This window comes from Ailuropoda melanoleuca, chromosome 20, assembly GCF_002007445.2.
Source record: "Ailuropoda melanoleuca isolate Jingjing chromosome 20, ASM200744v2, whole genome shotgun sequence".
In the NCBI taxonomy this organism is placed as follows: Eukaryota; Metazoa; Chordata; class Mammalia; order Carnivora; family Ursidae; genus Ailuropoda; species Ailuropoda melanoleuca.
Genome location: NC_048237.1, coordinates 29,473,244 through 29,486,349, shown reverse-complemented (window position 1 = coordinate 29,486,349; position 13,106 = coordinate 29,473,244). Strand labels below are relative to the sequence as shown.

Genomic DNA, 13,106 nt, shown 5'->3' with positions numbered 1-13,106 from the left:
CTCTCTCTCTCTCTCTCTCTCTCTCCCCCTCCCCCTCACTCTCTCTCAAATAAATAAATAAAATCTTAAAAAATAGAACAATTTTTTAGAAAAGAACACAATGAGGGAATAGGTGATGAATGTATAGTCAAGTGCTCCTCGCCCCTTAAAATAAACCAAGCTAAGTGTGGATAATTTGAAGCTATAGTGACTATATCAAAATTGGAATAAATGAATCTTTGTGACCAACTAACTATACTGTGGCTCTGATGGGTTTCTGCTTCTTCTCCACTTAGACACTGGGATTCACCACAATCCTGAAATGGTGGTGCAGATCTTTTTCAGTTCTGTGTTGAGATCTGTAAAAACCACCCTGCCAATCTGACAGCTGTTCTCCACAGTTGTTCTTTTTACTTTGTTTTCACTTCCACTTTCTCACTCATCCTGTATGGATTAAGGAAAGAGTAGGTAGAAGAGAAAAATTTAACTTCCCTAGTTTCTGACCTTTCCATCAGACAGGGCTACTTGATACCATGAAGATATATTTTTACATCATAGCTGTAATTGCTTCCCTGCAGAAAGGTTCTTAACACAAATCCAGAAACACCTTGCCACTTTTCAGTGTTCTGTACCCAGTGGTAGTGCCAAGGGGTGGCTGAAAAAGGGTATTGGTGGTGATGGGGGAAAATAATCTTACCATGATGTCTATTAGCAACCCCCTCCCTTATAACTTACTCCTAAATCGTAAAGAAAGTCATGTCAACTGTGATTGGAAGTGTCTTTGCTAAAATTGGTTATTCTTACTGTTTTGTAAGATACAGTCTAAGTAATATCTGTGTGTTTGCTGTGTACACCTAGCTGCAGGCCCAGCCCTGTGGCATGCTCCCTTCCAATAAGACTGCCAACCCTATGCCTTTCCTATATAGAAATTCTGGCACTGCTGATGCTTTTAACAGACTGTCCATATGTGAAAGGTATGTAGTGGATGATTTTCACATTATAAGGAAGCTTGGTAGACCATATTAGGCCTTGGTCTTAATGTAAGTTGCCTTCTCTCTAAGACCACGTGCCGTGTAGACCATGGGTAATACTTTATGGAAATGGATTTTTGAGTAATCCAGTGAGACCTTGGAATAAATGGTAATTTAGGGGTAGAAAGGAATAATCTTTGGTTATTTTCTTTCCTAGTGAAATGGAAAGATCTCCAATAATTAAGCTTTTATGAAACAATACAAAGGAGTTGATTATTAGCATGGGGATTTGTTCTTATGCTAATGGGATTAAAACTTAAAAAAAATGGAACACTAAACCAAAGAACAGAGTGTATGTTACTTTCAGATATTTGTAAAAAAATTTTGATTAAAGGGTCTATTAAACAGGAAAGAAAGCTAAGATTTTATCCAACTGCTTATTTCTTATAAGAAGTAGGATTATTTAGGGAATGAAGAGTAAGAAAGAAAGCTGAATATCTTAGCAAAACTTCACTGCTCATTTTAATCTAGTATGTGAAGTCTGTTGTATGCTTGCCTTTAAACGAATGACCTTTCAGTGCCAGGGAAGTCAAATATCAAACAGTAAAGCCTTAAGTAACAAGAAAATGCCAGAAGTGAGTTGATCTGGTTTAACTCTAGTAGAAGTCTAGAGTAAATGTAGTTTGAATAGAAATTCCTTTTGTTGGGGTCCCTGGCTGGCTTAGTCAGAGGAGCATGCGACTCTTGATCTCAGGATCATGAGTTCGAGCCCCATGCTGGGTGTAGAGATTACTTAAATAAATCTTAAAAAAATAAAATCTTTAAAAACAAGTCCTTTTGTTGCTGAAAATCCATTGAACATATATTCATTTTCTTGCCTTAAAATAACTGAGTGAGCACAATTAAATCTTGAATATAGAATTGAAGTGCCTCAGGGCAGCCATGGTTAATCTCCTTATTGAGCATCTGCGATGGCTGCTAGAGAGAAGAAGGACACAGCCACTGCTTCAGGGAGGGTGGACAGTATGAGGCGGCAGGTACCACTGAGATGCCTGTTTGGAGTCCTGAGTTCAGAGGATCCGAGATGACTGTGGCCTGGCAGGGTTAAAGAGACAGAGATGTGGAGGGCTGAGCAGAATTCTAAATGGAAGAGAAATTCCTTTAGGTATAGTTAATACATAATAAGCAAAGACAAATATTTCTTTATATTTATTTCTTTAATAGAGTTTGAATCCATATGGAAACTTCCTGCTTTTAGTTAGCCTTTGCAATTTTCCATTGGACTGCTTGTCTTTTTATTACTGATTTATATGAGCTCTTTGAATGTTAAACCAGTTAGGTCAGGTGCTGCAAATAATTTTTTCAGACTTGTCATTTGTCTTCTCATTTTGTTTTATAATATCATTTTTCCACAAAGAAGTTGTAAAATTTTTATGTAGTCATAAACTCATGTTTTTGGGTTATTTTTATATTTAAATCTTCACTCTGTCTGGAATGTATTTTGGTGCAAGGAGTGAGGAGGAATCCATCCATTGCTGTTGTATGCCCACTGACCTCCTGCAGCACCCCCACTTCCCTCCTGTTACCATGCTGCCTTCTTGCTATCCTTGCTGCCACTCTGTTGGGCCTTTCTTGTGTTCTTTCTGGATTATAAAACTCTGAACTCCACCTTGTCTCCAATGTCTCCGTGTCTTTAAATCTGCTCTCATACACTGCTAGGATGTACTTTCTAAAGTGTGGATTTGATGCTGCTGTTCCTTTGTAGCTCCCCATAGCTTTTAAGATAAAGTTCAAGCTCCTTACTTTGGCTGGCAAGTCCCCCTGTGATCAACCTCCACCTCCTGCTTCTTTTTGCTCTTTGCTTTAACCATAGTGGAGAATTTGCAGCCTGGTGACAAGTCAAAACGTCTATTCCCCCTGCTTGTGCGCTTGCTCATTCTCTCTCAAATAAAATTTTAAAAATAAATAAATAAAACTTAAAAAATGATGTTGGGAAAACTGGACTCCCTTCTTATACTATACACAAAAATCCACTTAAAAGTGATTGACTATAAGACCTGAAACCGTAAAACTAGAAGGAAACATAGGGGGTAAGCTCCTTGACATTAGTCTTGGTGGTGATTTGACACCAAACATAAAAGCAACAAAATAAAAAATAAACAAGTGGGACTACATCAAACTAAAATGCTTCTTCATAGCAAAGGAAACCATCAACAAAATGAAAAGGCAACATGCAGAAGGGAGAAAATATTTGCAAATCACATATCTGGTAAGGGGTTAATGTGCAAAAAATATAAAGAGCTCGCACAACTCAATAGCAAAGACTCAATCCAATTAAAAAATGGGCAGAGGAACTGAATAGACATTTTTCCAAAGAAGATATACAGATGGCCAACAGGTACATGAAAACGTGCTCAATTTCATTAATCACTAGGAAAATGCAAATCAAAACCGCAGTGAGATATCACCGCACAACTATTAGAATGGCTATAGTACTATAAAAAAGACAAGTATAAATGCTGGTGAGGCTGTGGAAAAAAGGGAACCCTTGTACACTACTGGTGGAAATGTAAATTGGTGCAGCCACTATGGAAAACAGTATGGAGATTCCTCATAAAATTAAAAATAGAACTGGCATGTGATCCAACAAGCCTAATTCTGGGTATATATCCTGAGGAAGTGAAGATAGGAGATAGAATATTAAAGAGATAGCTGTACTCCAATGTTCATTGTTCTCACTGGGGGGGAAAAAGGTAAATATGTGAGGCAACGGGTATATTAATTAACTAGATGGGGGATTTTTTTCCCCACAATGTATACATATATTAGATCACAATGTACACTTTATCTTTACAATCTTTTTCAATTATACCTCAGTAAAGCTGAAATTTTAAAAAACCTGTGCTTTGGAGATATATTTATAGCCACAAATGCTTTCATTATTGAATAAGGAGCCCAACACATAAAATAAGCATTCAATATTTAAAAAAAAAAAGAATTCTAAAGCAAGCTTAATAGAAGTAAGAAAAATAAAATGATTAAATTAGAAAATTTAAAAAAGAACAGAAAACATAAATCCAAAAGATCATATATTATAGATTGCTTAGCAGTCTGATTGAGAGGAAAAATATACCTAGAAATGAGAGGCGATGTAACTAAAAATATGCTTTAGAAACTTCAAATCTTTATGAAGAAGTTAAAAAGGTTGGAGAGAGAAGGGAATGAATCAAGAGTTGGAAAACCTGGATAAATTAGTAACCATTGGAAAAAGTCAAATTAATGTTGGGATTGGGGTGGGAGGGAAAGAGGTGGATGGTCAATTTAATAGACAACTTCCAAATAACCACTAATTCCAATGTTGTATAAATTATTCAAGATCATGGAAGAACCTGAAAAGCTACACAGTTAATTTGATGAAGCTTCCTATCCCTGATAAAAGTCTGATAAAACTAGCATTTAAAAAGATGATAGACTAATCCCACTTATGAATATAGTTGAAAAATCCTAAATATCAACTCCTACTTTAACAGGCACAAGTACTGTTTCCATCATGACCCAGGGAGATTTATTCCAAGAATACAGAAATGGTTTAGATTAAAATTAAGAACTACTGATTCTGGGACTGTGGTAAACTAGATGGTAATGATATCCCTCCTAGTATAGCATACTAAGATATAATGTATATGAACATTTCGAACATTGGGGGAAATGTAAGGCAGTTCCAGTGAGAATTCACAAGAATTAGCCAGCCCTGGAGCCAAAGGCAGGGTTCTGTCCTTCCTATTACACCCCAAATTGGGAGAGATATTACCTGTTAACTTTGTTCTGTGGAGAGCAGGAAAAAGAACCTATAGCTGTGTATTCACAAGGGTTTACACTCAGAATTCACATCACCATGTGTGGTTCTCAGAAAACCCAGGGCAATAATTTAATTTAAAATGTTGCCAAGGAGGTAACCTTTTTGCATCTAGCAGAAACAAGTGCTCATTCTCTGATGCACTTTTAGTTTGGCTTCAGAGAATTCCCACCAATGATATTCCAAGGAGCATGAATTTACCAAAAGTAAAAGAAAAGCCACCATGAGTCAGAGTCAGCTGAAACAAATGGTCAAAGAGGGCTGAGCTGAGGCTGGAGCTAACAGATACACAACATAAAACAAATATGTTAGAAAATAAGAATCCTGAGGGGTGCCTGGGTGGCTCAGGCAGTTAAGTACCTGACTCTTGATTTTGGCTCAGGTCATGATGTCAGGGTTGTGAAATCGAGCGCCATGTCCGGCTCCACACTCAGTAGGGAGTCTGCTTGGGATTTTCCCTCCCACCACCACTCTCTCTCTCTCTCTTTAAAAATATATAAATAGGGGCGCCTGGGTGGCTCAGTCATTAAGCGTCTGCCTTTGGCTCAGGGCGTGATCCTGGCATTCTGGGATCAAGCCCCACGTCAGGCTCCTCCGCTAGGAGCCTGCTTCTTCCTCTCCCACTCCCCCTGCTTGTGTTCCCTCTCTCACTGGCTGTCTCTCTGTCAAAGGAATAAATAAAATCTTTAAAGAAATAAAAAAATATATATAAATCTTTTTTAAAAGAATACTGATAGTTTGGCAAAGGAATAAACTTTTAGAATTAGACTGAAAAAAAAGGGACCAAATGAAAAAATGTCTAGAAAAAAAAAGTGAAAATTGGATTTGAAGCCCAATACAGTTACATTCCTGGGTGGCTCAATCAGTTAAGCTTTGGACTCTTGATTTTGGCTCAGGTCATGATCTCAGGGTCTTGGGATCAAGCCCCATGTCCAGCTCCACACTCAGTGGGGAGTCTGCTTGAGGAATCTCTCTCTCCCTCTCCCCTTGCCTCTCCCCTGGCTCATGTGCTTTATCTGTCTCTCAAATAAATAAATACAAATAGATAGCAGGTTAGACACAGCCAAAAATAGTGAACTAGAAGAAAGGTCTGAAGCAATTGCATTCAGAGCTAAGTGGAAAATATGGGTGAGAATGTAAGAGATGTGGAAGACTGAGGAGGTCTAACATGTCCTTAATTGAAATTCGTGGAGGTAACAGAGGCCATGGGGTAGGTGCAAAGTTAGAGAAGGTGATGGCTGAAAACGTTTCTGGAGCACATGCAAAAAAATCAGTCTAATGAATCCCAAACAGGACAAAAAAATTGAATCCCCACCTAGACACAACACAGAAAACCTCAGAGTACGCATACTGAAATATCATAAAAGCAGCTGCAGAGAAAACATTACCTACAAGGTAATAACAATTAGACTGACGATTGTTTGCCAGTGGCAATATTAAAAGGCAGGTGAATATTAGTGTCAAATTAGAATTCTGTTTTCAACAAATACGTCTCAACACATTACCTTCAAGAAAGAGAGCAAAATAGTTTTTGTGGTTTTTTTTTTTTTTAAATCCAGGGAAGCTGTATGATTAACTTTAGTGCTGAGAAGACAGAAATTCAATGCCTTCTGCTTACTTGAAAATGAAAACCAAATAAACCAGGAATAAATTATAAGCTCTCTAAGCATAGGGACCCTGATCATCACATATAATCATATACGTAGAAGACAATAGTGATCTGTGCGAAGGGCCTTCCTTTGGCCTGAGAATGGCTATCTACCAGAAAAAGGCAGGTGTCATGGAGATAGTAAAATGTCACAGGCATTGCTATTAAAGTAGAGAGCAAAATGTGGGTGCCCAATATCGCCACTGTTGTCTAACGTTGTACCTGAAATTCTACTTGAGAGAAAGAAATGATGATTATGAGAAGGAAGACATTACTAATTTTTAAATCAATGGCATCTCCTATTCATACAACAGAAATTAATCACCTGGAAAACTATAAGAAGTAATATATAGAGATTTGACCCAAAAGAAATAAGACATATTTCCTATCCAGGAGCTTAAACAGCATCCTTCCTCAGGTTTTTGTTCAAAATTAAAAATATATAATTGTATTCATTCAGTGTTATAAATCTAGAAACATGAAGAATTCAGGTTGAGTGGTAAACAGGACAACGTACCTATTACTGACCTTATTGGCTATAACAGGTATAAAGGAGCAACTTTTCAATTTTATCTGAGCATCATAGTGGGGACACGGGGAAGAGCCACAAAATGCCTCCTAAATGAAATGATCCTTAAATTGAGTCCAAATTCATGACTAACAGACCAAATTTTAAAGAAAAGATCCTTAGTGTGAATTGTTATCTTTGAATAGGTAATTCATGTGGCCATCTTTACATTTCACAACAAGAGTGAAAGATGTTAAAAGGGGAAAATCCGTCACTTGACAGATTGTGTTATAAGCCAAGATCAGGCTTTTATTTTTGGGAGTTAATCACACTGAGTGCTTATATAGATGTACTTTATAAAGAGATGTCTGAAGAAGTCTGTTCAGTTCTAATACGATTATCCTAATAGGTTTAGTGGGTACAGTAGTTGACAATGGCCTGCTATTAATTAACAAATAGTCTTTTTATTTTTAACTTGAACTTTAAGCTCTGGTTAAACAATATGATTAATTAGAACACTTGAGACTTGGCCTAAAATTGATGACTTGGGAGCTCTAAAATCATTGTGTTTTTCCTAAGTGAATATCCCTGTAATTCTCTCTCTCTTTGGGGACATAGGGAAGTACCACTCTGTGTCATGCTTGGTGGTCTCCTCAAGACTCTTCTCACTTCCATGTAGTTTTTGTATCTTTCTTCATCTTAGAAGCATTAATCTCCTGCCCACACCCTACAGTTGCTTCAATAAAGTCCTTTTGGTCTTTTGAGGAAGACTGACCAATTCCACTTCAAACAAATTTATGATTAACTAAAACAATTCTTTCTTTTCTAGGATTGTAGAAATCTATAGTAGACGATTACAAGGTAAACCTTTAAACTTTTATTTACAGAAAAACATTTTTTTCTTAAAGAAAAGTATTTTTTGTTGTTCTTATTACACATGTAATACATATGACTTACCAAAGTCAAAACCTCATAGGAATATAACATAGAAAGGGAAAGTCTGCAGTGTTTTAAGCCTCCAGAAAAAATCATTGTTGTATTTGCACATTCCTTCATATTTTGTACATCTACCAACACTTTAAAAACAATTTATTAAATTTTAAATGGGCTCATATTGTATGTAATGGGCTTCACTTATTTTCCCTATTTTTTTTTCACTTAACAAATCAAACATTTTTCCCCCACATGCATGTAGCTATCTCATTCATTTTCCTGGCTGTTTAGCATTCCATTATACGGCTGTGCTGGGGTTTGATTGAACCAATCCCTGCTCTAATAGATACTTGAAGATTTTGTCAGTTTTCAAATAGACGCATGCTGCAGTGAACACTCTTAATATGTTTTCAAAGACGAGTGGTTTATTCTGTACAGGGACTGCATTGTTTAGGTTAGATTGTTGGTTTTCAGCTTTACGTACAATTCAATAATTGGGTTATAGTGCCTTTGTTAACCCTGCTGCGAGCTATTTAGTCATGTGCGTGGAGGTGCTTGTTATCAGTCGGTCTTCAGCACGCCTAAGAGACAGTTGTCATTCTTTACCCGTTCCCTGCAGTGCTGCTGATCTGCGGGTGAGGGAATTGAACAGCTGCCTCCTATGGCCCAGGCAGCAGACAAAGCAAACTGGTGAAATCTGGTGTGTCTTCGTTCTGAAGCCTCACAGAAATCTGCTTTTTAAGATTTCAAATATTCTAAAGACAACAAATACCCTAAAGACCGCTGTTTGTGTCAGACTCTTCAACTGGGCTTCTTGTCACCCCCACAGTTCAAGAGCGGCTGACGAAACAAATTGCCGTGGCAATCACAGAAGCCTTGCGGCCTGCTGGAGTGGGGGTGGTGGTTGAAGCCACGTAAGTCCATGCTTGCCTTAATGATGTCATCATGGTGCACGGAAATGGTATTTACAGCTGCTCTGTGTTTCCAGCACCAGGTGATGCCACATCATCGACACTGTCATGTTTTCTGTCTCTGACCTGAAGCTTTTTTACCTCTTGCATTTACTGTGTGGCTGATGCAGGAACCAGAGTATGGGAGATTGGTTTTGTTTTGTTTTCGATGGGGGTGGTGGAGCTGTCGGGAATCATCAGCCTAAGCGTAGTGATTTGTGCAACCAGTAGCATTTTGTGTCTTCTCTTCATTTCTTCTTTAGCTCTTTGTTGCTCCAAGCAGACTTTTCCTAATATTTTGTCACACGTTTTTAAAAAATGGAGCTAAAACTGGGTATAAAGGGCACCCGAAGACACTTCTTTAAGTTAGAATGAATTACGAGAATTGCACACATCTCGTCTGTTCCTCTGGCATGGAATGAGCTCTGTACTGTGCACGCTGTCAGCTTCACCAGGTTGCTTACGCTCACTGGGGTCACTGTTCTCTAGATTCTGCCTGGTGATACCTCGTACTTCAGTACTTCTCCAAACACCTAAGCTAGTATTGTGCTGTTTCAGTCCTACAGATGGAGCAAGTGAGAATTCTGAATTTCTTTTTATCCAGGAGTTGTTTGAACTCTGTGGACCGCTTGTATTATTTTCACATAGGAAGAAAATTCCCTTGTTTTCCCTTCTGCTAGATGCATGAAAGATTTAATCACTGATAAGAATAAGAGCTACATGACTAAGAAACATAAATAAAACTCTAAGGTCACATTTGTCTAAGAAGTGACATTTGGATACAGTTGATAGCTGTGAGCTCAATATAATCAGATTTAATTTCTTAGCCTGCTTTTGACTTTAAAAACCAAACCAGCAACTGCGTATTCCTTCAAGCCGCCTCTGTTGTCTTGTTTTGTAGACACATGTGTATGGTAATGCGAGGGGTGCAGAAAATGAACAGCAAAACTGTGACCAGCACGATGTTGGGTGTGTTCCGGGAAGATCCAAAGACTCGGGAAGAGTTTCTAACTCTCATTAAGAGCTGAACTTCAGCATGTGTCATGTGCTTTGAGGATCGTGCCACTAGTAACATTGTTTGGTCTTAATTGTTTGTACATTCCATTTTCAATTGTTACAGATGTGAACTTTATTCCTTGTCACTAATGGTGTTTAATAATTATTTATAGCAAATCAAATAAAAATAATTAACAAAGGGGTGAGCCCTCTACTTTCTTCTTGCCACCTTTTAGTGGTAACTTTCAAGGAAACCGCCCATAGTGTAAGTTACATGCACAAAACCACTGCCATTGGGATAACCTTGAGGGTGCTGGGAAGGAAGAAAAATTCAAATATTTTGTTCAAATACTAAATAATTGGATTCATAAGCATAGGAATGTTGGGATTGGGGGAAAACTATGGCCAATATACTATTTTTTTCCCTCCCCAAACAAAAATGGTGTCGTGCTTCAAATAATTTTTGTACACTGTGCAGCGTTGCTCTGCAAACTCAAGTCCAGCAGGCTTCACTTTAATCACATTTATTAAACTACCAGGGCACTTTATTTTTTATATATTTATTTTTTGACTATCCATTTGTAATGTTAGTCACCAAAGGAAGGTGGTGGAAATATCTACGTTTTTGATTTTGTGAGTTAAAAAGACACATTTCTATTTTCTATTCTTTTTTAAATCCAAGTACAGGGAATTAGTTTCTATTGTTTACAAGTGTATTCTCATGTCAATATACAGGGATTTAGACCTTTAACTCTCTGTGCCTTGATGAGAATATCACACCACTTAGAGTGTAGATACCTTTGCCTTTTTTGGAAAGCCATTATTTTATGAGACTTAAGTACTAACCCTGCAAATAACTAGTCCTCATAGTTTTACCTTTAGAAGTTTCTTGCAAGCTTACTTTGTGTATTCCTTGTAGATGCTTCAAAACTTTTTTTTATCTTAACAAATATTTTTCTAAGTATTTCCAGAAACTTTTGAGAATGTCCATCATTTTCAGGTCTGCAGAACCAGAACTTCTGTGATTAGGAAAGCATGCAGAATGAACTAACTGTGGACTGCATTGTGAGTGATATCAATGTTCAATGAAAGCTGCATTGTTTGTATCTGTGAAAATGCATTGTAATTTTCTGGAATTACTGGAGAATATCGGAAGCCCCCATACTGGTTCCTCTCATGCTCCATATGGGTCTTGTCTTCAGCATAACTATTCAAGTGGTATACAGGTCTTTTTGTCCAGGAAGCTGTTGCCTTATTAATGACTACTTAAAATTTCCTCCATTGGGGCAGTATGGGCCAAATTAAAAACAACAAACAAAAAAAACAAACTCCCCTGCAAAAACAAAGCCACAGTCATTCCATGGAAACGTCTCTTATTTCGTTGGCATTGGGCTCTTCAAATTTATTCCATTACCTTAAGAAGAGCTAACTACAATGATTACTTTAACCTTGGTAGTCCTGTCTCTGCCATTTTGGTGTCATTTACCTTATGATGGGACAAGGTGGCAGAAGTGCTGTTTTTTTTAAAAAAAATTCTTCCCTACTTCTATTTCCTATATTTTTCTATATTTGGAGTTTCTGAAGTACAGTGGTAATTTATTTTGAGTTCCTTTTAAAATTTAATGTGATATAAACATTATCCTGCTTAATAGATATTTAGAAGTAGAATTAAACATTCAACACATGTTTGGTATTTTAAAGTAAAAACAGATGTGACTTGGAGGACCAAAGAAATTGTTAGCTATAAATTCATCTTTCTGAGATCAATTGTATTCCTTTTTAATGAGTCTCTGTTCTAACATTGCCTGGAGGTGTTCTTATAAAGGTCTAATGTATCTACAGGCTGTCGTCTTATTGGTAAATGCAAAGTAATAACCTTGTCTGTTTTACTCTAGTCTGTAGTACTTCAAAATCGCCTTTTCATATCCATGGGCTCAAGTCCATTTTGGGGACTTTTAAGAATTTGATGCATTTAAGTACACTGTTCAATTAAATTGTTTGAATTTTATGTGTATGTGTATCTGTTCCTGAAGTTGGTTCTACTGAAATTATTAAAGTGTTATAACTTAGTTTCTTGTGAAAGTAGTTTCTTTTTGAACCACTTGTATAAATATATCAATAAATTGGATTATTTTAATTGTATTCTCTTTTACCAAAGATACCCATCATAAGGGCTTCCCTCAGTCATATTAACCTGGGGTTCTCTGTCTTCCTTTGGTATTTGGTTTGGGTATTACTGTCCTCATCCTCTGGCTGGTAAGGGAAGAGGAGTAGGTCTGAGGTAAGAGTGAGGAATCTGAGTGTCCCTCATGTCCCTGTTGTCCTAAATCTAAGTTTGGGAAACTGCAGCCTCCTGAGAACTGGTGCTGTTGCTGTGTGGGAGCTGTTGGAGAAGGAAGGCAGGCTGGGGCAGGGAGCTGGGCAGTGCAGGGAGTGGAAGAGAGTTTCCCTCCTCCTTCTAGGGAAGATCCTGCCCTAGACAAAACTTCTGAGTAAGTGCAAAGGTTTTGCTGCCTCTTTTCTGTCTGTGCCTGGTGACCTCATCATTCCCTCCTTCAGGGTGTTCTTCTCCCCATTCTCTGCTCTACCTAGGCAAAGGCCCCTGCCCTCACTAATGTCAGTGTGCCCAGGTGTTAGGGCTCTGGAGTGGCCTGCTGCTCCTTGAAGGACTTTGTAGACTATTGGGTAGTGAATCTAGTCACCCAAACTAGGAATGCTTATTGAATAACACTCCTAAAACCACAACTCATATGTGTCAGTAAAACAATGAGCTGCTCGGCCAAACCCTAGTTGCTGCTCTTGAGTTTTTTCACTAAAGATTGGCCAAGTTCCTTGTTTTGTCACATAGTGAAAGAGCAGTTGCAAACACCAAAGGTGTTAGAGAATGTCATCAACACAGAACACTTAGATTCACCCTGAAGGGCCTGGGTCCTCTCGCCAATGGTGAGAAGAGGGAGTCTCAGTAGATGAGTTCAATGCCAAGTGTAAATATCTGATAGCCCCAACCCTCCAGAGGCACTTGCCTTATTTTAGTCTTTATTACAGAAAAAAAGGTATACAACAGTAGACAATATATAATTACATGACCCCATGTACCCATCACCCAGCTTCAATAAGTCTCAATTCATGGCCATCTTAATTCCCCCATACTTCCCATCCCCACTGGATTATTTCAAAGCAAATTCCAGATATTATTTCACCTATAAAATATTTCAGATTTTCTAAAAGGAGAGGAATCATGTTCATTATCACACAAAAAATTGAT

General features: G+C 37.8%; 1 protein-coding gene across 1 annotated transcript in view; it reads left to right on the top strand.

Moving 5' to 3' along the window:
- Positions 1 to 10,175, top strand: part of GCH1 (GTP cyclohydrolase 1) — a 43,583-nt gene extending 33,408 nt beyond the window's left edge. Inside the window, exons 3-5 of the mRNA XM_034648537.1 lie at positions 7,792 to 7,823; positions 8,725 to 8,809; positions 9,747 to 10,175. Of these exons, the coding sequence (XP_034504428.1) occupies positions 7,792 to 7,823; positions 8,725 to 8,809; positions 9,747 to 9,873 (244 nt within the window). The 3' untranslated portion in view covers positions 9,874 to 10,175. The remainder of the gene's footprint in view (positions 1 to 7,791; positions 7,824 to 8,724; positions 8,810 to 9,746) is intronic.
- Positions 10,176 to 13,106: the final 2,931 nt, after the last annotated feature.